Source organism: Dryobates pubescens, chromosome 17 (genome assembly GCF_014839835.1).
Source record: "Dryobates pubescens isolate bDryPub1 chromosome 17, bDryPub1.pri, whole genome shotgun sequence".
NCBI classification, from domain to species: Eukaryota; Metazoa; Chordata; class Aves; order Piciformes; family Picidae; genus Dryobates; species Dryobates pubescens.
The window spans coordinates 21,017,237-21,042,659 of NC_071628.1; the positions used below are offsets into that span (position 1 = coordinate 21,017,237).

Consider the following 25,423-nt stretch of genomic DNA (forward strand, 5'->3'; position numbering starts at 1 on the left):
GTGGCTGATCTGTGCCTTACATAGAATAGAATACATAGAATAAACCAGGTTGGAAGACACCTTCAAGATCATCACGTCCAACCCATCAACCAATCCAACACCACCTAAACAACTAACCCATGGCACCAAGCACCCCATCAAGTCTTCTCCTGAAAACCTCCAATGATGGCGACTCCACCACCTCCCCAGGCAGCCCATTCCAATGGGCAATCACTCTCTCTGTATAGAATGTCTTCCTCACATCCAACCTAAACCTCCCCTGGTGCAGCCTGAGACTGTGTCCTCTTGTTCTGGTGCTGGCTGCCTGGGAGAAGAGACCAACATCCGTCAGTCTACAACCTCCCTTCAGGTAGTTGTAGAGAGTAATAAGGTCACCCCTGAGCCTCCTCTTCTCCAGGCTAAGCAACCCCAGCTCCCTCAGCCTCTCCTCACTGGCTGTGTTCCAAACCCCTCACCAACTTTGTTGCTCTTCTCTGGACTCGTTCCAGCAAGTCAACCTCCTTCCTACGCACAGGCAGCACTGCTTGCTCCTCTGCAACTCCCCACTGCTTCCCAAAGCTCCTCTCAGGAGACTGAGCAGAGCAGCAGCAAATTGGCTTCCTGTTGTTGGTCTTTCGCACGCTCTGGACGTGATTAAAGAACTTTCTGCCCCCTCTGACTGGGCCATCAGAGACTTCTGGTACCGTTTGCAAAGCTTCCTCCTTGCATCCTACCTGAGCAGCTCCAAGTCCCTGGGGACTCAGGGTGGTCCTTTCCACCACAGCTGCAGCATTAATCCTTCAGCGAGGACAATGCCAGGTAGCTGTGGAAGGAAAAAGGAGATCAGAAACTCTCAGCCTTTTAGCTGCACCAAAGCTGAGCTTGTGGCTTTCTTCTCCTCAGCTTTGCCTTCTGGCTGGCCATCACAATGTGACCTTGCTACAAGGAGAAGGGGCTGCTTGTTAGTGAGGTGAGGTTTGTGCAGCGTTGTCCGTTTTGTTTGTTAGGGAATTGATGGAGTTGGGAAAAGAGGCGAATTGAGCAGACAGGGTCTGTTCTGCCTTTGTTTCAGCAAGAGTCTGAAAAGGAGGCTTTCACCGACCCCTCTCCTGCAGGCAACTGGCCAGGACTTGGAGAAATCTACAATGTCATCAGATCTCATGTTTCCAGCAGAGTTTTTCCAGAGAGCAGCCCAGAGAAACATGACAGCCAGGTTTTGAGAGCGGGCGTAGGAGTGCGTGTGGCAGTGACCTTCAGGCTGGGGTTCTGTGACTACGGAATCAGGTGGGAAGTTTTCTCTGTGTTTGCTGATCTCATGCTGCAATGATAAAGCTGAAGCAGTCTGAGGAGAAGAGGGACTGGCTGGAGATACCTCATCCAGGCATCAAAACCCACCCATGTTCAGTACAAGTGTGCAGCACGCAGTGCCGTGGAACAGACGAGAAAGCCAATCAAATGTATCTCGAGGGGCTGCAAGCTGTCCCCAGGGAGTGGTCTGGAAGTGGTGGCTTTCCTGTCAGTTGTGTCTGTCAGTGCTGTAGGCAGGGAAGAGCCTGTCTGGTAGACTTTGCAGTCTTACTGAGAGCAAGTTCTAGCTGTGCCTGCCTGCCCTTGGAGAGCTCTCTCAGGGCTTTGCTCTTCACTGCAGAGGGACAGGGCTCACCCAGAGCAATGCCCAAAGATACCCAAAGCAGACAGAAGTGGCAGCGGCTGCTGGCTCCTTGGCACTTGGACAGGCTGTGGGCACAGCCAGACCTGATGGTGCTGTTGGTGTGGGGCGCTGGGAGCAGGTGCAGGGGGATGAGCAAAGTGCTCTGGAGCTGTAGCAGTTTGGGCTGGGTGCCCTCTGCTGTGTTTACTTCCTGTGTCCAATAGTCCAGCCCAGTGGGTGGACACAGGAACCTAGGTATTTAATTTTCAGCGGGTGGGGATCCCATGCCGAGGCAACCTCTGCCTTTGTTCTCAGCAGCACACAGAGGACATGCTGAGGTCTGAGGTGCCTTGGACACCTTGTGGTGGCTGGTCATAGAAACAATGGAAATGGTTCCATCATAAGGTCAAAGAAGTGTGGAAGAGAGGAGAGACAATCAGAAAGGGGAAAGGTGTAATTGGCTTCTTGAAATGCAGGCACAGGAGCAGAAAGCAAGCCTGAGGAGGGATGAGTCAGGAGCTTTATTGCTGAGCTCAAGGATTGCATCAGGAAGCTAGAGCTGAGCAGAGCTGAATGGTGAATGTGTCTGCAGGAGAGGAAGCAGCAGTGCTCTCCATCCTGCACGTTCTGCTGTTGTCCAGAGAGGGAAGGTTTGTGTTTCCTGTTTCCCCTCTGTACTCTTGCACTCTGCTCCAGCCAGAAGCAGAAGACACTGTTCAAGTTCCTTCTGGCCACGTTCCTTTCTTGTGTCTCCCTGCAGCTTTTCTGTCTGATTCCCTGCACTGTGCTTTGCTCATTTCTGCTCTGTTTGTGTTGCAGCAGCACAAAACCACAGCCCTGTGGCCACACTGTTCCTGCTCACCACCCTGGAGCCTTGACCTTCTGCCTTTGCCTCTCAGTGTCCCAGCAATGCTGAACAAGACAGAGGTCCCTGAGTTCATCCTCTTGGGCCTCACCACTAGCCAGGGACTGCAGCACTCCTTCTTCATCTCCTTTCTCTTGCTCTACTTGGCCACTCTTGTGGGCAATGGAGCCATTGTGACCTTGGTGACGCTCGAGCCACGGCTCCACACCCCCATGTACTTCCTCCTGGGGAACCTGTCCTGCCTGGACATTTTCTACTCCACAGCCACCGTTCCCAAGATGTTGACTGTCTTGCTCTTTGGCCATCAGCCCATCTCTTTTGCTGGCTGCTTGGCCCAGCTCCACTTCTTCCACTTCCTGGGCAGTACTGAAGCTGTGCTCCTGGCCGCCATGGCTTATGACCGCTACGTGGCCATCTGCAGGCCCCTGCGCTATGCCCTCCTCATGAGCCCCCAGACCTGCCTGCTGCTGGCCATGGCCAGTTGGTCCTCTGGTTTTGTGCATGCCCTGATGCACTCAGTCATGACCTCTCAGCTGAGTTTCTGTGGTCGCAACCACGTTCAGCACTTCTTCTGTGACATCAAGCCCCTGTTGAGTTTGGCTTGCAGTAGCACCAGCCTCAACATGACCCTCCTCAATGTTGTCACCACATCTATTGCTCTGGGCCCCTTCATTCTCATAGTCCTCTCCTACCTCTACATCATCTCCTCCATCTTCCAGAAAGTCCAGAGACAGGAAGGAAGATGGAAGCCCTTCTCCACCTGTACCTCTCACCTCAGTGTTGTTGTGCTGTTCTACATACCAGTGCTCTTCAACTATACACCACCCTCCTCAGGAAGCTCTCTGGAGAGGGGTGTGCAAGTGTCTCTCATTTACAGTGCTGTCACTCCAGCTCTGAACCCCCTGATCTACACTCTTAGGAACCAGGAGGTGAGATCAGCCCTGAAAAAAATGTTAGAGAAAAAATTCTTTCCTGGACGAAAGTGACAAAAAGGAGAAGATGCAGAATGTGGTTTCTCCACTTCTTATGTTGGGAAGGAAAAAGGTCAAAAGAGGTCAAAACTGCAGGACACTGAGTAGCTACTGATTATCTCATGTAGTTTAGCACAATGACCTGATCTGAGCTGGGGCAGAACTACTTTTGTGCAGTGATTTGACTTTTCAGCTCTGTCTCTTCCAAGTCACTGCACTTTCTGAGGTCAATGGCAGTTTCTGCAGAGTATCAGTATCTAGAATAGAATAGAATAGAATAGAATAGAATAGAACAGAACAGAACAGAATAGAATTAACCAGGTTGGAAAAGACCTCCAAGATCATTGAGCCCAACCTATCACCCAACACCATCTGATCAGCTCAACCATCGCACCAAGGGCCTCATCCAGGCTCTTCTTCCAGTGATGGAGACTCCACCACCTCCCTGGGCAGCACATCCCAGTGGCCAATTACTCTTTCTGAGAAGAACTTTCTCCTCACCTCCAGCCTAAACCTCCCCTGGCACAGCTTGAGACTGTGTCCTCTTGTTCTGGTGCTGCTTGCCTGAGAGAAGAGACCAACCCCCACCTGGCTACAGGCTTCAGGCAGTTGTAGACAGCAAGAAGGTCTCCCCTGAGCCTCCTCTTCTCCAGGCTAAGCAACCCCAGCTCCCTCAGCCTCTCCTCACAGGACTGTGCTCCAGACCCCTCCCCAGCGTCGTTGCCCTTCTCTGGACACCTTCAAGTCTCTCAATGTCCTTCTTAAACTGAGGGGCCCAGAACTGGACACAGGACTCAAGGTGCAGCCTAACCAATGCAGAGTCCAGGGGCACAATGACTTCCCTGCCTCTGCTGGCCACACTGTTCCTGATGCAGGCCAGGATGCCCTTGGCCTTCTTGGCTGCCTGTGCATACTGCAGGCTCATGTTCAGCCTACTATCAACCAGTACCCCCAGGTCCTTTTCTGCCTGGCTGCTCTCCAGTCACCCTGACCCCAGCCTGTAGCACTGCATGGAGTTGTTGTGGCCAATGTGTAGAACCTGTTGGTTGGGAACATCCAGCATGAAAGCAACAAGGGCAAATCCCACCTGACCAAAGGGACTGACTTCTCTGAGTCCACAAGTGCATAGGCATGGGAGGGCAGTGGGTGCTGAGTACCTGAATTTGAGCAAGGCCTTCAGTACAGGTTCCTACAGTCCCCTCAGGAAGACATTGAGCATCAGGATGATGGCCATCACACTGAGAATGCTCAGTGTTTGGCATTGGTACCAGGGGCTGGGGTGGAGAAAGGCTCTTGCTTATGTTTGTTTCTGTACAGACCAAGGTCTCTGCTAAGTCTTCTGTGCCACATTAGGGTGCATTGGGCTGCACCTGTGGGGAGGACTAGACAGGACAGGTGACCCTAAAGAGATCAACCAAGTATTCAATTCCATGGACATCACATTCAGAGTAAAGCTGAGCCATCACCAGGGATAAGATCTCTATTTTGGTGGCCAATGTCTGAGGAGGACTTTGTCCCTTCTGCATTCCATCCTAATCTGTCTGTTCCCCAATCCAGCTCCTGAATGCAAGTCCCATCTGCTGCTGAGTCCAGCATGGGACTTCCCCGGTGCCTGCTCCCAGCATCAATGGTGATGGTGATGCCATTGCCAACAGGGGATTTGGTTTGATATTGGTTTGTATCTATCTCATTTTGTTATTTCCATTACAGCTGGTTCAGCTTTTAGCTTTTCCAACCCATTATTCTCTCTCCCTTGTTCCATTTCTCTTCCCCTTTGGGTTTGTCTGTCATTCTGGGCCAGCCCATCCCTAACCCTTGACAATGGACAGTTTCCAATCTGATGAATTTTAAGAGATTGTGTAGTCAGATGTGTGAAGAGTGGCTGAATCCACTGTACCAAAAGAGCTGGAGAATTCCCAGTCCTGGGCAGGGGAGTTGAATGATTGCTCATACCCTCATGTTCTGCTGCTGACTGGTTGTTAAAAGTTGGGCTGATGCAGAAAATGGTCTCAGGAAGAGGAACTGATGAAGCTAAGGTAATATTGTCTGCCTTAAGAGTGTGCCGAGTTAACTGCTCTGTGCTTCTGTACACAGCTGTTCCACCTGAGAGGAGGGTGCAGCGAGATGGGGTTGGCCTCTTCTCCTTAGTCTCAGATGATATTGTGCCAGGGGAGGGTTAGGTTGTAGGTGAAGAAACATTTCTTTGCTGCAAGAGTGGTCAGGGATTGGCAGAGGCTGCCCAGGGAGGTGGTGGAGTCCCCATCCCTGGAGGTGTTCCAGAAACCTGTGGCCCTGGCACCTGGGGCCATGGTTTGGTGGCCATGGTGGAGTTGGGCTGAGGCTTGGACTGGATGAGCTTGGAGGCCTTTTCCAACCCAATAAATTCTGTGACTCTGTAATTCTATGGATTGATGAATTTGAGATAATCCTGTCCACCTTCAGAGCATACTGAGATAACTGGTTCCAGGAGAACCTTATCAAGGGTGAAAGGTCAGAGATTCCTGGAATACAGTGACATGCAGTTGCAGGCATCCTGGAGGATTAACATTATTTGGTAAAGGCAGCAAAGTCCCCCAGACTGGTGCCCTGATATGGAACTCCCCTCATGATAATGCATTTTATTGGAAGAACCACACCTCCTACTAGAGCCCCTGCCTTGTGAATCCTGCCTGGGGGGGAGAGCTTGAATTTGTCTTTCTGTCTTTTGCTTTCTTCTATGAAGGCACATTGCTGGCTCACAGTGAACTTGTCTCCCAGAACTCCCAGCTCCTTCTCTGCAGAGATGCACTCCAGCAGGTCCCCCCTCACCTACCCTGCTGCAGGGGGTTGTTACTCCCCAGGGGCAGGACCCTGCATTAACCCTTGTTGAACTTCTAGGGGTTCCTCTGCCCAGCTCTCAGCCTGTCCATCTCTGGCTGCATGGCAGCACAGCCTGGCAGGTGTCAGGCACTTTGGTGTCATCAGCAAACTGGCTGAGAGTTCACTCTGTCCCTTCATCCAAGTCACTGATGGAGATGGAGAGCAAGACTGGATCCCTGGAATCCCTGGATCAGGGAAGGCTATCAGAGTGCTCTAGCCTGAGTTCCCCTTGGTGAACCTGTGCTGACTGCTCCTGATACTCTTCTTCTCCTCCCCATGCTGAGAGATGACCTCCAGAATGAGCTGCTCCATGCCCTTTGGAGGGCTGGAGGTGAGGCTGTGTTTCCCTGGGCCCTCCTCCTCACCCTTCATGAAGGCTGGAGTGACACTGACCATCTCAGTAGGGGATCCAACCATCTCCGAAGTGGGAGGGCAAAACATGATGCTCTCAGAAGTGGATCCAGAGGGGGAAGAAATCAAACATCAGAGTATCGCTTCAAAAGTGATCCACATCCTGGAGTCTGTGGTGAGCTCCTGGTGAGGGTCCAAGGTCTTATACAAAGTCCATGCAGAGAGCTCAAGTTGTTTGGGAAAAGGAGAAGTCTGTACAGAGCACAAGGGGAGGGAAAAGGGGAAAGCAGGAGCAGAGCCAATGGTGTCAAAGGGAAGGAGGCACAAACACTGCCGCTGGCGGTGCCAGGAGCATCAGGATAGGCCATGGGAAGTCAGGAAAACAGTTTCCATAGCAGCAGAGTGGCGCAGCGGAAGCGTGCTGGGCCCATAACCCAGAGGTCGATGGATCGAAACCATCCTCTGCTAAGCGCTTTTGTTTTGCTCTCCGCAGCCCCTGCCCCCTGCTTGCATCTTCCATCAGAGCCGTTCCCAGCCTTAGCCGCTGCCACTTTCCTTTCTCTTTGCCTTCCTAGGAGCCAAAACTCTCAAAGTGACCCTCAGATGGGTCAGTGAGGAATGCAATGTGGAGGCCAGCACAGAAGACCTCCCAACAAGGGCACGGATGTCCTGGGCTCTCCCTCCTCAGCAGGCACCTCAGTGCCTCCACTTCTCAGCCACAAGTGGTGACCTCCAGGAACCTGTAGATGGAGAGGAGGATAAAGCTGGTGCTGCTTGGGGAAACAGCAGTGTGATTAACTTAACCATCTGGGGATTTTCCCCATCCAAGTCTGTTTGCTGTGACGCCCAGCTGTTGGTCCAGCCAGAAGCAGGTCTCAGCAAGTCTTTCCAACGGGCATGTGGCTAGGTGTTGGTACTGCGTGGGGGGGAAGGGGGAGGAAGAGGGGGTGTGGTGTGCTGCAGGGAGACCTGAGAGAACAGCTACCCTGTCGCAGACACAATCAGTTCCAGCTCTACAGTGGGTCCCCTGCATGACACAGCTGAGCCATCATCAAAGTTGGTGGCCCATCTGCAAAACTGTATTCCAGAAAGGCTAGAAAATGCCAGGTAGAGAGAGGAAGGAAAAAAAGGGTCAGAAAGAGCAGAGGGAAAATACATTCTCCCTGTGCAGCTTGGGTGGAGGAGTCTGGAGTGAAGCAAGACTGAGCAAGAGGGAGGAAAGGTGGTGGTTTGTGTTTGTCTTTTTGTTTTTCGCTATGTGAATCTAATTCAATTTGCAATAAATTAATTTGCCCCCCAAGCTGATTCTTTTCTGCCTAAAGCAATTTCTGCTGAAGGTGGGGCACGGGTGGGTGTTTGCCTGAACTCACAGCACCACAGGTCCATGCAGACAGCAGCACGTCCACTTGTGTCACTGCCTGTATTGTCCAGTGTGATGCTCAAACCTCGCACAATCCCTCATGCTGATGGCTAGTTGGTGAGTAGTGCAATTGGAGGCTTGCTAGCCAAGGTCTCAGGTGTATCAAGCACACAGTCACGGTGGTGAGCCCTTGCGTGGTGATAGCAGCAGCAGGCGCCAGGCTACATTGCGAGGTGCAGAAAGCCTCGGCAGTCGCGTTGGTGGTATAGTGGTGAGCATAGCTGCCTTCCAAGCAGTTGACCCGGGTTCGATTCCCGGCCAACGCAGCCTTTATTTTCTCATACCGGGATCCGCGCTCTTTTACCTCCTGCTCCACTCGCAAGCCCAGTTTCCTATTCAGCGACTTCAGCCTCACCAGCCAGGATGCCAGCCAACAGCAGCTGCTCGGCAGGCAGGCCGCTCTGCTCCGGCTGGGAAAGCCTTGCTCCTGCTGGTGCCAGCAGTGGCCCTGGTTCCACAGAGCTTCTGCAAACCTCTCTGAATTCCCCAACTCCAGCATCCCTGCATGAAACTGGCTGCAGGTGCTGAGTTCTGCAAGCAGCAGCGCCAGGTCTTGTAACATCCATTGTACAACCCAGGACTGGTGTGATCAGAGCAGCACAGGGACGAGACATCCTCCCTGGGTGAGCAGCAACAAACTGCTCTGCTTTTGCTGGGCAGGTTTTCATGCCTAGTTCTGCTCATTTTCTCTCTCAGGAATTCCAGATGAGAATACTGGTGAGTAATGCTGATACATCATCAGCTGCCTGGGGCCCTGGAAACTCCGCTAAGACCAGGCTATTCCTCCTGCAGAGGTGGCTTCAGGATGGGCTTCTCATTTTGGTGTACAGGAGCCAGTCTGTTTGCTGAGATGCCCACCCGTAGGTCCAGCTAGGAGCAGGGCCAAGCAGGTGTTCCCAGTGGGCACTGCATTGGCTCTAGGAGCCTAGGTGTTGGTATCAGAGGGGAGAGGGGGTGCTGCAGGGGCACCCCTGGTAAAAACAGCTAAGGGGCTGCCGTGATGGCCGTCAGCCAGTCACGAAGAACTACGAGAACCGACGGAGAACAATGCTGTCAAAAGTTGCCTCTTCCTTGTACTTAGTGAGTGGGGGCGTCCTTACCTGGTGCGTTTCTGGGTCTGTGGGTAGGGTTGGTTGCTCCTCAGAGCCAAGCAGGGGTCGGTCTGAGAGCAGGTGGGTGGTTGTGACACAGTCAAGAAATGGCTGTCAGCCAATCACAGAGCAGTAGGAAAATGCCTGGGTTAGGGTGTTGGATGAGAAAAGAGCAGCTGAATGAAAACGGTGCCCCGGTGCATGCAGGGGACGCTCTGTCCCGCTCAGATGGACTCCATCGTTCACGGGGGTTGGCACGGGCGTTCACCAAAGCAGACGTGCACCACCCCCAACCGGGAGCAGCACCAGGCAGGGTTTAGGCCACGAACAGGAGATGGGAAGAGTCTTGCAGAGCAGGCTGCTTACAGGCATGCAGCAGGCAACGTGGGAGATGCTCCTGTCCAACCGAGTTAGAGGGAGAAGGATGTTTAAGTCTGCCCAGAGCTGGAGCTGCTGCTGGTTGCACTCAGCAATGAAAGGCTATAACCAGGTAAAGATGAAGATGGAGAATGCCAAGGCATATGCTGTGCTTCACGAGGCCACACATGCCATCCGGGGACACAGTGGGAGGGGGCCTGTTCCCTGTATGATGTCTCCCAGTCACACCAGAGTGAATTTGCTCTCTATCCTCCATCTTTCCCCTCTCTCTGGGGCTGGCTGGTCAAATGTGCCGCTTCAGCCCCTTCAGAGGGTATGCTGGGGTGTGTAATGCCTGTGCTCAGAGCACAGTGGCACTGCCTCTGTAGGCTCTTCCCTGAGAAAAGGCTCGGTACCCACTGGTCTGTGGTGTGAAAGACTCTGTTTAACTATCAGACAGCATCGCTCAGGGACCTTGTGCCCCCAGCCCATGTGCTGAGGAAGAGGGACCATGCACAAGAGCAAAACTGAAGGCCAAAGAAGGAAGGTCATGTTCTGGGCTAGAAGGAAGCCATTTGCAGGTAGGAGTGAGGAACAGAAGGGCCTTCCTCACACTTACTGGGCTCTGCAACAGCTTGGTTTTTCCAACCTTGAGCCCAGGGAACAAAGGCAGATCCATAATGAGAAAGAGCAGAGCAGCCTTTCAGGCCAGTGTCTTTTAAGTGATCACTCCTTGTGATCTCCAGAATTATGCCCCTGGGCCTTTACGCTTCTTCTAACCAAGAGTTTCTTCTCCGCTTGGCAGGTGGAGAACCTGCTAGGCACCAGCAAATCGGCACGTAGCAGGGCAACCACAGATACGCCCACGTTCTTCCCTGGAAGTATTCCACTGCTGAAATGACCTGTTTTGCTCAGCAAGCTCGCTGCAGACGCCTGCATGGCCTGCCTTTGAGGGGAGGCACAGGGCAGGGAGCCAACACTCGCGGCCCTTGCTCCTGGATCAGGCGCGGGGTGGCCCGATCCACGCTTTTCCAGTTTTGGAGGGACATCGGATCAGTCTCCCACAGCCCCTGGGAGTCATTGTGATGTGGGAGAGAGTGGAAAACCCCTGGACTCCAGCCAGGCCTCACTCCTCCTGCTGTGAGCCTCAGCGCAGACACTGTGTCCTGGCCCCAGGCATGGCTGGGACACCACAACTCCTAGGCTCATCACCCTAAAAGCGCTGCCTTCCTCTAGGCTGCTTCTGCACGTTGGCAGCGTTCCCCAGGCTGCTGCTGCTGCTGCTCTGCAGTCTCAAGCTCCTCTTGCCTTTGGGTGGGGGCGGCCAAAAGAGAGCTGCCCCCCCCTGCGTAGTTGGCAGGATTCGAACCTGCGCGGGGAAACCCCAATGGATTTCTAGTCCATCGCCTTCACCACTCGGCCACAACTACCTGTGCCAGGCCCCTGCCTGGCGGGCACTGCTCTGGAGATGCCGCCTGGCTCCTGCACTCAGCGTGAGGAGCCCCTGGGGTGTCTTCATCAATCCTGCGGCCCGCTCGCAGGGCTGTGCGCAAGAAGGAATCACACACACAGGGCCTCTGATGGAGCTCCTTTAAGGGCACCCGGCAGGCAGACCTTGGCACCTCCGGCACAATAAGGACCAACAGGCTTTGCACTTGCTGCTGGGAACAGACTGGGCCAAGAGAGAAGGCAGAGGCAAGAACCTTCTCTCAGGGGCAGATGTGCACCTGCCCCAAAGCTGATGAACCTCAAGCAGAAAGGTTTGCTGAGAGGCTTTGCTGCTGCAGCACTAAGGAGAGAAAAGCCTCACGGGGGACAGTAAGCAGCCACACTGGCTATTGCTTTGTGTGGAGGAGACCTTGCTTCACTGCTGAGCAGCTCAGCTGCTCCTTGCCTCCAAAACACCTCTGAGCAGCAAGGTGCATCACCAAAAGGAAAGGAGGCACAAATCTGACGCCCAAATGCCAGGACTCAGGCTGAGATTCAGGCTCACAAAAGCCAGTGGTCCCTGCACAGCGCAGCTTAGCACACCTGGCCTTTTCTTCCTGCCACCTCAGGAAGTGTAGTCACCTGGGCCCACTGCAGAAGTTTCTTCTGTCTTCAGCCAGAGAAGCTGCTCAGAGCAGGCAGTGACAAGGCTCTGTTTCCTCAGCATACAGGGCAGATGTGCTGCACACAGGGGCAGGGAAAATGAGACTGGATCTTGAATGCCTGCAGTGGAGAGCATCAAGTTTGGCGTGGAGAGACTTTGCAGTGCCATGATCACAGGATCACAGAATGTCAGGCAGTGCTCTTTCTTCCAGAGCACTTGGCCAAGTGAGGCAGGAGGAGCACAAACCACCAGGAGTCTCCAGCTATGCCGCACAAAGTCTTTAATGCGAGGGAGCAAACGCAGAGGCACAGAACAGAAAGCAAGGAAGACTTCTGCAGGCTCCAGGGAGGCACAGAGAACGACCCATTGCCCAAGTACAGGCTCCACACTAAGAGCTTGCCTTTCCCCATTCTGCTCGACCTGCTGGCAAGCCCAGGCCCCCTGAGCAGTCCCTAACTCCAGCAGCCTCTCCGCAGCAGCAACAGCCTCAGCAAAGCAGAGGAGAAGGAGCTCCAGGAGCTCAGAGCAAAGCAGAGCCAGAGGAGGCACAGCCAGGCTGGCCATGCAGCCAGGGGCAGCAGTGGGCACAGGCCCCTGCTGCCAGGTGGCATGGGGACACCCAGCCCATCAGCAGGCTGTGGCCATGCCGGGGCTGTGCAGCCCTGCTCTTCCTTCCTCCCTCCTCCAAAGGGCATGAGGAGGCAGCTTCAGCAGTTGAGATTGCAGCGGGGCACAGGCAGGCACAGGCCTGAGCCGCCCAGGCCAAAGGAGCTGCCGGAAGAGATGGGAACCCCCCCGGTGCTGAGCGAGCTGCCCACAGCAGCTGACAGAGAGGAGCCCACGGCTGTGTTCTGCGGGAAAGAGGTGAGGATGGGGCCCGGCAGGGTCACCACCACCGGCGAAGCCTCGATGGCCACCGTGGAGTCGGCGCAGCGGGCGAAGCAGGGCTCACTGCAGCTGCTTGCCAGCGGGGTTGGGCCACAGGTGCCACAGGAGCGTGGAGGACAGGGTCTGAAGCAAGACATCTCTCGGTGAGGGAGGCAAAGCTGAAACACAGAGAGGAGAGGAACCGTGGATCTCAACACCCCCTTGATGTCATTCACCTCCATTTCTAGCTCCACGTCCAGGAAGGGCCTGAGCTGATCGTGTCAGCACATGCAGCACGTGCCACATCTGGCCTGCAGGCTGCATCTGAAGCACGAGGAGCAAAGAGGTTCCCCAGTGCCTGCCGAGTCCAGCAGGACCTCCTCCTGCATTGCCCAGAGCAACAGCACTCTGAAGATTGACACAGTGCTCCCAGCACACACGGGCTGGTGTCTCGGAAGTCACCATTTGCCCAGGGAACATTCACAGTTTCACAGACTGCATTGGGTTGCAAGGGACCCTCAAAAGTCAGCTTGCCCTGCAGTGAGCAGGGACACCGCCACAGCTCACCCAGGGCCGTGCCTCCTGCTTAAAGCACAAATTCTGGTGGGCAGAGCTCCCTGAGCTGAGCACATTGATCCCCTTCCAGCCAAAAGGACCCCCCTCTTCCCAGACCTTCCCACACACCACCACCAAAAGGGAGAGAGGCGACAGCCCTTCTACACTTCCAGAGCAGGGCCGAGCTAAGCCAGCCCAGACATCAGCCTCAGCAGCCACATTGGCAGCAGTTCAGCCCACACAGGAAGGGATGGAGCAGGCTCAGGCTTACCTCGTTCCTCGTGGAAAGGGAGGCAAGAGAGGAGGATGTGGAGCCTGGAGCAGCTCAGGCTTTTATGCTGTGTCCCTGATGCCTGCAGGGCCACAAACATTCCTTGTGCGTGAAGCATCTGAACACCTCGGAGCTGCTGCTGGCAGAGGCCCCGCTGCTGATTGAGCCCTCGCCTCTTTCATCTGCAATGTTTTGCTACTTCATACCACCTGGAGCTTTGGCTTCCAAGTCTTTCTGTTCTGAACTAGCCTCAATCCACTTGTGGCTCAGCCTGAATTTGTCTTTGGGATTGCCCTGACCCAGATGCAGGACCTTGGACCCACTTCACTTCATGACATTTTCTGACGGCCACCTCTCTAGCCTGTCGAGGTGCCTCTCTTGGCATCCCTTCCCTCTGGAGTATCAGCCACACCACTCTGGTGCTGTCGTGCACAAAGGTGCTGCTTGTGCCCTCAAACCCATGTCCAAAGATGCTAAATCATGCTGACCCTTATGCAGACCCCTGAGGGACTCCGCTCATTGTTGGGCTCTACGTGGACATCAAGCACTGACTTCAACTTTGACTGACACCATCCAGGCCGTTCTGCATTACTGGCAGCCGAAGGCAGTATGGGGCCCTTCAGTAACATGGTGCCTGGCTCTTTTCAGCAATGCCCAGTGATAGGACAAGGGATGCAATCTAGAACCCAGGAGGTTCCATCTCAACATGAGGAGAAATTTCTTTGGGCTGGAGCCCTGGAGCAGGCTGCCCAGAGGGTTGTGGGATCTCCTTCTCTGGGGACTTTCAAAACCCACCTGGATGTGTTCCTGTGGGGCCTGCCCTGGGTGAACCTGCTCTGGCAGGGGGGTTGGACTCAATGATCTCCAGAGGTTCCTTCTAACCCTTACCATTTGGGGATTCTGTGAATAGTTTTATTGAGTTTTCAAAGGTCCACCACAACATCCAACATCCTGAGAGCCAGATCTGTGTGGAGATGTTGAATTCTTTTGTAACCCAAACTCTGCTTGGAGGTTCAGCAGCTGTAGTGGATCACTCCAAGGACAGGGCTCCTGCCTTCATTCAGCTAGTGCAGAAATGCTGACCCCGTTGCCATGATGGTTCTTGTAGGGCACTGGAACATCTCTCTCCTGGGGAAAGGCCTGTGAGCAGCAAAGGGATTTTGGAAGCTCCTTTAGTCAGGGCTTGCTTCTTAACTGGGTAGAAAAGAAAGATTTCCTAAGGCCCATACACTGCCCCACCAAGAACGACCATTTCTTTCTCGCATTCTGAGCTTGGTGATTTTCTCCCACTTTTACTATTTCCCTGTGTGTAGGCATCAAGGACAGACACCTCAAGCCACTTCTCAGCTGCTTTGAGTCCAGGGATGCAGGCTAACAGTGAGACTCATCTCCCCCTGTGGTCACTGTAAGCATACGGGAGATAAGAGACTTGTGCCAAAGCTCGACGGCAAGGAAGGGCCATTGTGGGCTGGAGGGAAGCCCCCTCTGGGCAGGAGTGAGGTGCACGAGGGCCCTGCACTCCCCAGGCTCTTCTACAAGCCCACAAGTCCAGCGGACAAGGGCAGCTTCAGAACAACAAAGAGCAGAACAGAGGCTCAGGCAGGCGTCCTTCAAGTGCCCTCTCCATGGGCTCGCCATTGCTAAGTTCCTTGATGACCTCTTCAGGCTCTTTCACTTCTTCCAACCAGATGTGTGGGCTCAGCTTGGTAAGTGGAGAACTACAGAGAAAAGAGCAAAGCAGTGCGTGGGAGGATGATCAAAGAGCTGCCTGTGTCCTTCCCTGGCAGAGACCCACCCCCAAACTACCCCGTTTGGATCAGCAAGGTCAGCCCAGAGGCCAGAGGCAGAGGGCATGCAGCCAAAAGCTCCTGGCTCTTTTGGGCTGGGTCAAGGATGAGCTTCATTATGGAAGTTCCCATTTCAAAGGGACATCGAATCCATCTCCCAGAGCACCTGGGAGTCATCGTGATGTGGAAGAGTTGGGAAAAACCCCAAGCTGCAGGCAAACGCTGAGTGTCACAGCTGCTGTGCACTTCAGTGGCCATGGTGGCCTGGCCTCAAGCGTGCCAGGGATGCCAGAGCTCACAGCCTCACTCCTGCCAAAATGCTGCTTCTGTCCAGGGCATTTCCACACGTGTCAGCCCCCTTCCTCAAGCACCTGGGGCTGCTCCGCCGCCTTATGCTGCTGCTGTCCTGCCATGGCTCTGCCCTCCCGTGGGTGCCTCAGTGCCCTCCTGAAGAATGAAGATTAGAAGGGATTCTGGAAATCCTTTAGGACAACCTCCAGCTCTGAGCAGACCAAAGTTCCTATGTACCTCAGGGAGCCCTGGGCCTTGCCATGTCTGGTTATGAGTGCTGCCAGTGCTAGAGAGGTCACTGCCCCTTGGGCAGCCCTGCCAGTGCTGCACTGTGCCCCTCTCCTTTTTTGCCTGCTGACACACCTGGCACTGGCCTTGGTGCAGCTTAGCAGATGTTAGTGATCACTCCAGTCCTGTTGTGTGTGGACATTTGAAGGGTCTGAGGACCTCACGTACTCCTCCACTCAAGATGCCTCTGCTGTGGCTGGTAAGGCTCGTGCACGTGTGGGACACGTTTCATTTGGTCATGCTCTGCTCCGTGGCTCTGCCTCTTGTCGCAGTCAGAGCAGCCCAGATGTGAATGTTCATGACACAGGAGTCTGCTCATTACCTGAGTATGTGACAAAGGCAACCAACGTGATGCAGCCCCCCTGAGAATCTCTGCTCACATACCATTAACTGTCCTGATGAAGGCAGGGCACAGATGACTCTCAGATTCACAGACTGCATCAGGTGGGAAGGGACCCTCAAAGGTCATGGTGTCCAACCCCCTGCACTCAGCAGGGACTCCTCCAACTGGAGCAGGCTGCCCAGGGACGCATCCAGGCTGAGCCTGAACGTCTCCAGGGATGGGGCCTCAAGCACATCCTTGGACAGCCTGTGCCAGTGTCTCCCCACCCTCACTGTGCAGAACTCCCTCCTCATGTCCAACCTAACTCTGCCCTGCTCCTTTCAAATCATTGCCTCTTGTCCTATTCCCAGAGGCCCTTCTGAACAGTCACTCCCCAGCCTTCCTGCAGGTCCCCTTCCGGTATTGAAATGCAGCTCTGAGGTCCTGTGGCAGTACAATCCAAAGCCCCTCCCCCACCTGCGAAGCTGAGATGGGGGAAAGCAGAGCAGCTTGGATAGAGGGTGACAGGGGGAGACACCTCCCCCAGCCCAGGGCTGTGGCTCATACACACCCTTCCCCCAAGCCACATGCCCTGCCAGGCACTGTAAGACACAGACCCCTTGCTGGGGCAAGTCTGGACAAAGGACAGGTATTTATCTGCTTCTGGCACCCACTTCTACAGCCTGGGCTTTGGAATTGTCTCCTGGTGACACGTGAAAAACGTGAACTGGTTTGCATGTGAACAGGTCAGCTGCGGAGCGAGAGAGACAGCTCTTTCTCTCGGGGGTTGCCCCCACCACACACATGGACTAAGCAGCTGTAGCAGTTCAGGAGAGTTCTCTGATAAAAAGGAACGGAAAGAGGAGCTCCCACAATCAGCAAACAGCCTTGTGAGGATCTGATCCCTTCCTAAGTCCCTGGGGAAGTTCCTCCCTTTGTACATGGGCTATTACTGCTCCTTCTGGATCTATCTTTTCCAAATGCTATTCTCTAACTATTTGTAACCATTCCTGTTGTGAAGACAGCCCTCTGCCACCCTGCTGAGCCTTTAGAACCTTTGTGTCACATTACAAGGGACAGGAGCCAGTTTATGAATACATAAATATGTTCTTATGACTTCCTCCCCTTGTTCCCCCTTATTGGTAACAGGTCTGCTCTGGAGCCTTCTCCAGGCTGAACAGATCCAATTCTTTCACCCTGTCTTCATAGCAGAGCTGCTCCAGCCCTCTGATCATCTTTGTGGCCTCCTCTGGAGCTTCTCCATCAGGACCATGTCTCTCTTGCGTTGAGGGCCCCAGAGGGGGACACAGGCCTGCACAGAGCAGAGGGGCAGGATCCTCTCTCTCCATCTCTGGCCACGCTGCTATGGATGCAGCCCAGGCTGCCCTTGGCCTTCTGGGCTGCCAATGCCCATTGCTGGCTCCTCTCCAGCTTCTCACCTACCAGCACCCCAAGTCCTTCTCTGCAGGGCTGCTCTCCATCTCATCATCCCCCAGCCTGGATTATCCATCCGGGCAACTGAGAGTTGCCCCAACCTAGGTGCAGGACCTTGCACTTTGCCTTGTTGAACCACGTGAAGTTCTCCTTTGCCCACCTCTCCAGCCGGTCCAGGTGCCTCTGGATGGCAGCCATCCTGTCCTTTGGACTTATCAACCACACCACTCAGCTTGGTGCTATCTGCAGACTTGCTGTAGAATTGGTGAAGGCACTGAACAGCACTGGTCCCAGGACAGACCCTGGAGAGACACCACTTCTCACCCATCGCCATCGGGACATCGAGATGCTGTCCAATACACTTTGGAAGAGATCATCCAACCAATTCCTTAATCACTGGAAAGTCCACCCAGCAAATCCATATCTCTGCAGTTTCAAGGTTTGGTGGTATGAGAAGGGAGAACAACACTTGAGGAGAAAGAGGCGAGGGCTCAATCAGCAGCGGGGCCTCCGCCAGCAGCAGCTCCGAGGTGTTCAGATGCTTCACGCACGAGGAATGTTTGTGGCCCTGCAGGCATCAGGGACACAGCATAAAAGCCTGAGCTGCTCCAGGCTCCACATCCTCCTCTCTTGCCTCCCTTTCCACAAGGAACGAGGTAAGCCTGAGCCTGCTCCATCCCTTCCTGTGTGGGCTGAACTGCTGCCAATGTGGCTGCTGAGGCTGATGTCTGGGCTGGCTTAGCTCGGCCCTGCTCTGGAAGTGTAGGAGGGCTGTCGCCTCTCTCCCTTTTGGTGGTGGTGTGTGGGAAGGTCTGGGAAGAGGGGGGTCCTTTTGGCTGGAAGGGGATCAATGTGCTCAGCTCAGGGAGCTCTGCCCACCAGAATTTGTGCTTTAAGCAGGAGGCACGGCCCTGGGTGAGCTGTGGCGGTGTCCCTGCTCACTGCAGGGCAAGCTGACTTTTGAGGGTCCCTTGCAACCCAATGCAGTCTGTGAAACTGTGAATGTTCCCTGGGCAAATGGTGACTTCCGAGACACCAGCCCGTGTGTGCTGGGAGCACTGTGTCAATCTTCAGCTGTGCTGTTGCTCTGGGCAATGCAGGAGGAGGTCCTGCTGGACTCGGCAGGCACTGGGGCACCTCTTTGCTCCTCGTGCTTCAGATGCAGCCTGCAGGCCAGATGTGGCACGTGCTGCATGTGCTGACACGATCAGCTCAGGCCCTTCCTGGACGTGGAGCTAGAAATGGAGGTGAATGGCAACCAGGCGGTGTTGAGATCCACGGTTCCTCTCCTCTCTGTGTTTCAGCTTTGCCTCCCTCACCGAGAGATGTCTTGCTTCAGACCCTGTCCTCCACGCTCCTGTGGCACCTGTGGCCCAACCCCGCTGGCAAGCAGCTGCAGTGAGCCCTGCTTCGCCCGCTGCGCCGACTCCACGGTGGCCATCGAGGCTTCGCCGGTGGTGGTGACCCTGCCGGGCCCCATCCTCACCTCTTTCCCGCAGAACACAGCCGTGGGCTCCTCTCTGTCAGCTGCTGTGGGCAGCTCGCTCAGCACCGGGGGGGTTCCCATCTCTTCCGGCAGCTCCTTTGGTCTGGGCGGCTCAGGCCTGTGCCTGCCTGTCCCCCGCTGCAATCTCAACTGCTGAAGCTGCCTCCTCATGCCCTTTGGAGGAGGGAGGAAGGAAGAGCAGGGCTGCACAGCCCCGGCATGGCCACAGCCTGCCGATGGGCTGGGTGTCCCCATGCCACCTGGCAGCAGGGGCCTGTGCCCACTGCTGCCCCTGGCTGCATGGCCAGCCTGGCTGTGCCTCCTCTGGCTCTGCTTTGCTCTGAGCTCCTGGAGAAAGGGCTCCATCTCCTCTGCTTTGCTGAGGCTGTTGCTGCTGCGGAGAGGCTGCTGGAGTTAGGGACTGCTCGGGGGGGCCTGGGCTTGCCAGCAGGTCGAGCAGAATGGGGAAAGGCAAGCTCTTAGTGTGGAGCCTGTCCTTGGGAAATGGGTCATTCTCTGTGCCCTCCCTGGAGCCTGCAGAAGTCTTCCTTGCTTTCTGTTCTGTGCCTCTGCGTTTGCTCCCTCGCATTAAAGACTTTGTGCGGCATAGCTGGAGACTCCTGGTGGTTTGTGCTCCTCCTGCCTCACTTGGCCAAGTGCTCTGGAAGAAAGAGCACTGCCTTCTGTCCTGATCTTCCCACCAGCTGTGCACTGAGCTCCCTGAGCCGATATCACAGCACCAGAATGAGCAAGCAGGCCAGAGAAGGGCCAAAAAGCCTCAGGAGAATGGAGCGTCGGTCCCTACCGTAGCAATCCCTGAAGGAAGTCTCAGGGAAGAAGGAAACTTACAATTCATGGAAGAAGGGATTTGTCACTTGGGAGAGCTATATAGGAGCTGTCAGGGCAAGTTGGAAGCTGAGTCTGGGACAGGCAAATTGCTCCAGAGTCACGTCTGTAGTTACAGACAACACAGAGAAGGAGCTGCCTTGCACCCTGGTAAGCCACAAAAGCAGGGCTCAGGCAGAGTCTCCACTCTCCAGCCTTACAGGCAGTGACGGAGCGGAAGCAATAATAAGTATGGGCTACCCTGGCCAAGGTGCACAAGGAGTAACTGTACCAGCAGCACACAATGAGCATGGCCAAGAGAAACTGTGTGCCAGCAGTGGGTGAGAGGATCTTTGGCAAGCTGGCCAACTTAGTTAAACAGACTTTAAACTGAAGAACTCGTAGGCTGGGAGCTAAGCCATGCCCACCTGTTTATCCTGAATCATGTGTTACTGATCCATCATTTAATGGCCTTCCCCCCATGGAAGGTGGGGTGAGGAGTGAGCAGCTGAATGGCTCACAGCACCACAGGACCACACAGACCAAGGCACAGCCACTTGTGCATGCATGGCTGGCAGAGGAAGGAGCAGCAGCAGCCTCCTGAGGCCGAGCAGCTACAGGTGCTGCAGTCAGTTTGCAGTGTCTCTGGGAGCCCTGGCTTCCAGTGCCCCTCCTGACAGGCATTTTTCTCTTGGCTTCCTCCCCTTTGCCTTGCCCCTCTGGGCACTCTGCTCTCCAGCCTGTCCTGGAGCTCTTGCTGCAGGGCAAACACACCACCGCCATCAGGGGATGCTGACAAGAGGAAAGTTGGGTGAAGATTCTCTGGGCAGTTCCCCTTGCCCCCTCACCCCTGCACCTGGTGGATGTGGGGCAGGATGTGGATGTGGTCTGCCTGGACTTCAGCAAGGCCATTGACACTGTCCCCCACAGCAAACTCCTGGCCAAGCTGTCAGCCCCTGGCTTGGACAGCAGCACTCTGAGCTGGGTTAGGAACTGGCTGGAGGCTGAGCCCAGAGAGTGGTGGTGAATGGTGCCACACCCAGCCGGCAGCCAGGCATGAGTGGTGTGTCCCAGGGATCAGTGCTGGGCCCCATGCTCTTTAATATCTTCATTGATGATCTGGATGAGGGGACTGAGTCCATCATCAGTAAATTTGCAGATGACACCAAGCTGGGGGCAAGTGTTGATCTGTTAGAGAGTAGAAGAGCTCTGCAGAAGGACCTTGCCAGGCTGGAGAGATGGGCAGAGTCTGAGGGCATGAGACTGAACATGTCTAAGTGACAGGTTCTACACATTGGCCACAACAACCCCATGCAGTGCTACAGACTGGGGTCAGAGTGGCTGAGAGCGGCCAGGCAGAGAGGGACCTGGGGGTACTGCTTGACAGTAGGCTGAACATGAGCCTGCAGTGTGCCCAGGCAGCCAAGAGGGCCATTGGCATCCTGGCCTGCATCAGGAACAGTGTGGCCAGCAGGAGCAGGGAGGTCATTCTGCCCCTGTACACTGCACTGGTTAGGCCACACCTTGAGTCCTGTGTCCAGTTCTGGGTCCCTCAGTTTAGGAAGGAGGTTGACTTGCTGGAAGGTATCCAGAGAAGGGCAACAAAGTTGGTGAGGGGCTTGGAGCACAGCCCTGTGAGGAGAGGCTGAGGGAGCTGGGGTTGTTTAGCCTGGAGAAGAGAAGGCTCAGGGGAGACCTCATTGCTCTCTACAACTACCTGAAGGGAAGTTGTAGACAGGCTGATGTTGGTCTCTTCTCCCAGGCACCCAGCACCAGAACAAGAGGACACAGTCTCAAGCTGTAACAGGGGAGGTTTAGACTGGATGTTAGGAAGAGAGTGCATCCTCCTGCTTCAAGCAGCCTCACACCAGCTGATCAAGTTTTGGCCTTTTGGGCCATGAAAGGCCTTATGAACAACCTTTGCACAGGCTCTCTGCACCCCTGCTCCCGCTCATGGGCACCATCAGGGTGATCACTTTTGCACCTGGAGTCAGCCACACAGGGCCTGTTCAATTATTGGCCCTGGCTCTCACCCTCCAGCCACGGCAGCATCCTCCTGGGAGGCACTGGGAGGCTCCTATCAGATCTGTGCTAAGCTTTCCCCACCTCCTCCGCTCCCCCCCATCCCCACCCGGTCTCAGCAAGCCTTGGGTCCTCAGGCTCTGCTGACAGGGCCAGAGCCTGTGATGACTGAGGGAGATCGTGAAGGAGGTAGGTTTGTTCAGCCTGGAGAAGGGAAGGTGAGGGGGCTTGTGCTGTGTGAAGGTGGCTGTGTAGCTGGCCAAGAGCTGTCCTCATCCAGAAAGACTTGAGGAATGTGGGACCCAGGAGTGGCCTGGCATCCTGTGTGTGCCAGCCTGGTGTGAGCAGCAGCTGCCAGATGCCAGGGAGCTCTGGGTGATCTCTGTCTGCCCAGTGCAGCCGGTGAAGTGTCACAAAGTGCAGGAGTGCAACCAGAAGTAAGGCTGGAGCTTAGTGGCTGCTTCGAATGAGCTAGAGGAGAGGCAATGCTTTAGCCAGGCAGATGGAGGTTGTCCACCATGGGGTTAAGGGGGCCATCAGCAGAAAGGAAGACGAAGCCAGCAATCAGTGTGCCATGACTGCTCTGTGAGGTGCAACACTGAAAGGGCTGTCCCAGCAGGTCCCATGGTGTAATGGTGAGCACTCTGGACTCTGAATCCAGCAATCTGAGTTCAAATCTCAGTGGGACCTTATGCTTTTGACTCTTCCTGGGCGCGGGTCAGCAGCCTTCCCTTTAACACCTTTGCTGGTGGCTCAATCCTTCAACGCACTCCAATCTTACTTCCCTGTGTTCCCACCCATGGGAATGGTGGCAGCAACCCCTCTTATGCCCTGTGACCCCCAAACCTCTGCAGCTTTCCTGAGCACTGATCCCTGCTCCATTTTGCTTGAGGGCTACTCCAGGCTGAGGAGACCTGGCACTGCCTCAGACAATTACACAACAGCAGAGCTGAGATCACACACCCACCCCTGCCTCAAGGCAGGATCCTTAGGACAGGAGGTTGGTCAGGGACTTCTCTGGTCAGATGTTAGGTAACTCCAAGGATGGACATTCTACAGCGCTTGCTGGACAAATGCTTCCTAGATCTGAAAGCCCACACAGTAAAGAGGGTTCCAGTGTGTGGCATTACTTGTGCTGTGACCTGGCTGAAAAGGTGATTTAGGCCTTTTGCCCATCCTGAACCCCCCTCCCCCAGCAGGAAATATGCCTCCCTGGAAACCTGGCACTGTGCCTTCTGTGGGAAGACCAAGAGCCTTGCTTTCCCCTTCTGCTGCCCAGAACCCTGCACGGGAACTTTCTCTTTGACTGCTCCAGCTGTTGTCTGCAGGTGCTGGAGGACATCCCAGAGTGGGGGGCACCCTGTTGCTTGAGTATTACCAGTTTGGCTCCCAGCCTATGAGTTCTTCAGTTTAAAGTCTGTTTAACTAAGTTGGCCAGCTTGCCAAAGATCCTCTTGCCCCTGCTAGGCAGGTGGATCCCATCCCTGTCTAACTGGCTGGCCATGTAGCCAGAGGGTGATGCTTTATACAGCCATTCCTGGCTGCCCCATGTCTCCAACTGGTAAAGCAGAGGAAAAGATGACTTAGGCCCCAACACTTTTCACTTGTTGCCCCACACTACTTTATGATTCTGCCCAGGGTTTGGGTTATGGTCTCATTCGTCCCCACAGGAAAGAGGAACAGAGAACTCAGCACCACCATCACCCTTAGCCCCACAAAGGCAGCACAGTGCCCATCACTCCCTGTCAGGCTGACAGGTGGGCACCTTGGTGTCCTCTAGCAGAGAGTCACCCACTGCTGGCACACAGTTTCTCTTGGCCATGCTCATTGTGTGCTGCTGGTACAGTTGCTCCTTGTGCACCTTGGCCAGGGTGGCCCATAGTTATTATTGCTTCGCTCTGTCACTGCCTGGAAGGCTGGAGGGTGGAGACTCAGCCTGAGCCCTGTTTTGTGGCTTACCAGGGTGCAAGGCAGCTCCTTCTCTGTGTTGTCTGTAACTACAGACGTGACTCTGGAGCAATTTGCGTGTCCCAGACTCAGCTCTTCCCATATTATTAACTGTTTCTCATTAACTAATCCTTGGAACCCCTTTAACTGTTTCCTGCAGCTCGGCCTCCTGACAGAAAAGATCATCAATCCAGGTACAACTTGTGCAGGTCCCTTCCTTCTTTATGAGAGAAGGCCTTCCTCCATGCCCTGACAGCTCCTCTATAGCTCTCCCAAGTGACAAATCCTTCTTCCATGAATTGTAAGTTTCCTTCTTCCCTGAGACTTCCTTCAAGGATCGCTACGGTAGGGACCGACGCTCCATTCTCCTGAGGCTTTTTGGCCCTTCTCTGGCCTGCTTGCTCATTCTGGTGCTGTGATATCGGCTCAGGGAGCTCAGTGCACAGCTGGTGGGAAGATCAGGACAGAAGGCAGTGCTCTTTCTTCCAGAGCACTTGGCCAAGTGAGGCAGGAGGAGCACAAACCACCAGGAGTCTCCAGCTATGCCGCACAAAGTCTTTAATGTGAGGGAGCAAACGCAGAGGCACAGAACAGAAAGCATGGAAGACTTCTGCAGGCTCCAGGGAGGCACAGAGAACGACCCATTTCCCAAGGACAGGCTCCACACTAAGAGCTTGCCTTTCCCCATTCTGCTCGACCTGCTGGCAAGCCCAGGCCCCCCAGAGCAGTCCCTAACTCCAGCAGCCTCCCCGCAGCAGCAGCAGGTTCAGCAAAGCAGAGGAGATGGAGCCCTTTCTCCAGGAGCTCAGAGCAAAGCAGAGCCAGAGGAGGCACAGCCAGGCTGGCCATGCAGCCAGGGGCAGCAGTGGGCACAGGCCCCTGCTGCCAGGTGGCATGGGGACACCCAGCCCATCGGCAGGCTGTGGCCATGCCGGGGCTGTGCAGCCCTGCTCTTCCTTCCTCCCTCCTCCAAAGGGCATGAGGAGGCAGCTTCAGCAGTTGAGATTGCAGCGGGGGACAGGCAGGCACAGGCCTGAGCCGCCCAGACCAAAGGAGCTGCCGGAAGAGATGGGAACCCCCCCGGTGCTGAGCGAGCTGCCCACAGCAGCTGACAGAGAGGAGCCCACGACTGTGTTCTGTGGGAAAGAGGTGAGGATGGGGCCCGGCAGGGTCACCACCACCGGCGAAGCCTCGATGGCCACCGTGGAGTCGGCGCAGCGGGCGAAGCAGGGCTCACTGCAGCTGCTTGCCAGCGGGGTTGGGCCACAGGTGCCACAGGAGCGTGGAGGACAGGGTCTGAAGCAAGACATCTCTCGGTGAGGGAGGCAAAGCTGAAACACAGAGAGGAGAGGAACCGTGGATCTCAACACCCCCTTGATGTCATTCACCTCCATTTCTAGCTCCACGTCCAGGAAGGGCCTGAGCTGATCGTGTCAGCACATGCAGCACGTGCCACATCTGGCCTGCAGGCTGCATCTGAAGCACGAGGAGCAAAGAGGTGCCCCAGTGCCTGCCGAGTCCAGCAGGACCTCCTCCTGCATTGCCCAGAGCAACAGCACAGCTGAAGATTGACACAGTGCTCCCAGCACACACGGGCTGGCGTCTCGGAAGTCACCATTTGCCCAGGGAACATTCACAGTTTCACAGACTGCATTGGGTTGCAAGGGACCCTCAAAAGTCAGCTTGCCCTGC

General features: G+C 55.1%; 4 protein-coding genes and 4 non-coding genes across 8 annotated transcripts; 5 read left to right on the top strand and 3 right to left on the bottom strand.

The window, feature by feature from the left end:
- The first annotated feature begins 2,539 nt into the window (after positions 1-2,539).
- LOC104301695 (olfactory receptor 12D2) lies at positions 2,540-11,366 on the top strand. Its single transcript, XM_009902113.2, has 2 exons — positions 2,540-3,447; positions 11,216-11,366. The coding sequence occupies exons 1-2, from the start codon at positions 2,540-2,542 to the stop codon at positions 11,364-11,366; spliced, it is 1,059 nt and encodes a 352-aa protein (XP_009900415.2).
- Positions 7,073-7,144, top strand: TRNAM-CAU (transfer RNA methionine (anticodon CAU)). Its single transcript has one exon. It is a non-coding gene; the product is annotated as a tRNA-Met (tRNA).
- Positions 8,291-8,362, top strand: TRNAG-UCC (transfer RNA glycine (anticodon UCC)). Its single transcript has one exon. It is a non-coding gene; the product is annotated as a tRNA-Gly (tRNA).
- TRNAS-AGA (transfer RNA serine (anticodon AGA)) lies at positions 10,893-10,974 on the bottom strand. Its single transcript has one exon. It is a non-coding gene; the product is annotated as a tRNA-Ser (tRNA).
- Positions 11,367-12,343: 977 nt separating the features above from the next.
- LOC128897998 (feather keratin 1-like) lies at positions 12,344-17,649 on the bottom strand. The gene is made up of 2 exons (XM_054168781.1): positions 17,578-17,649; positions 12,344-12,682 (listed from the first exon to the last, which is right to left on the bottom strand). The coding sequence occupies exons 1-2, from the start codon at positions 17,647-17,649 to the stop codon at positions 12,344-12,346; spliced, it is 411 nt and encodes a 136-aa protein (XP_054024756.1).
- A 1,127-nt stretch (positions 17,650-18,776) lies between these two features.
- Positions 18,777-19,094, top strand: LOC104301089 (beta-keratin-related protein). The gene has a single exon (XM_009901428.2). It carries the CDS (start codon positions 18,777-18,779, stop codon positions 19,092-19,094), a length of 318 nt encoding a protein of 105 aa, XP_009899730.2.
- A 3,308-nt stretch (positions 19,095-22,402) lies between these two features.
- On the top strand, positions 22,403-22,474 carry TRNAQ-CUG (transfer RNA glutamine (anticodon CUG)). Its single transcript has one exon. It is a non-coding gene; the product is annotated as a tRNA-Gln (tRNA).
- A 2,249-nt stretch (positions 22,475-24,723) lies between these two features.
- On the bottom strand, positions 24,724-25,041 carry LOC128897999 (beta-keratin-related protein-like). Its single transcript, XM_054168782.1, has one exon. It carries the CDS (start codon positions 25,039-25,041, stop codon positions 24,724-24,726), a length of 318 nt encoding a protein of 105 aa, XP_054024757.1.
- Between the last annotated feature and the right edge of the window lie 382 nt (positions 25,042-25,423).

Bases quoted from the DNA above. Each gene is read 5' to 3' on its own strand.
- LOC128897998 (XM_054168781.1), bottom strand. From the start codon at position 17,649: ATGGCTGCCATCCAGAGGCACCTGGACCGGCTGGAGAGGTGGGCAAAG. The intron at 12,683-17,577 runs GCAAAGTGCAAG...TCTGTGTTTCAG, and splicing joins ACTTCACGTGGTTCAACAAG to CTTTGCCTCCCTCACCGAGA.
- LOC104301695 (XM_009902113.2), top strand. From the start codon at position 2,540: ATGCTGAACAAGACAGAGGTCCCTGAGTTCATCCTCTTGGGCCTCACC. The intron at 3,448-11,215 runs GTTAGAGAAAAA...TGCTGGGAACAG, and splicing joins AGATCAGCCCTGAAAAAAAT to ACTGGGCCAAGAGAGAAGGC.
- LOC104301089 (XM_009901428.2), top strand. From the start codon at position 18,777: ATGTCTTGCTTCAGACCCTGTCCTCCACGCTCCTGTGGCACCTGTGGC.
- LOC128897999 (XM_054168782.1), bottom strand. From the start codon at position 25,041: ATGTCTTGCTTCAGACCCTGTCCTCCACGCTCCTGTGGCACCTGTGGC.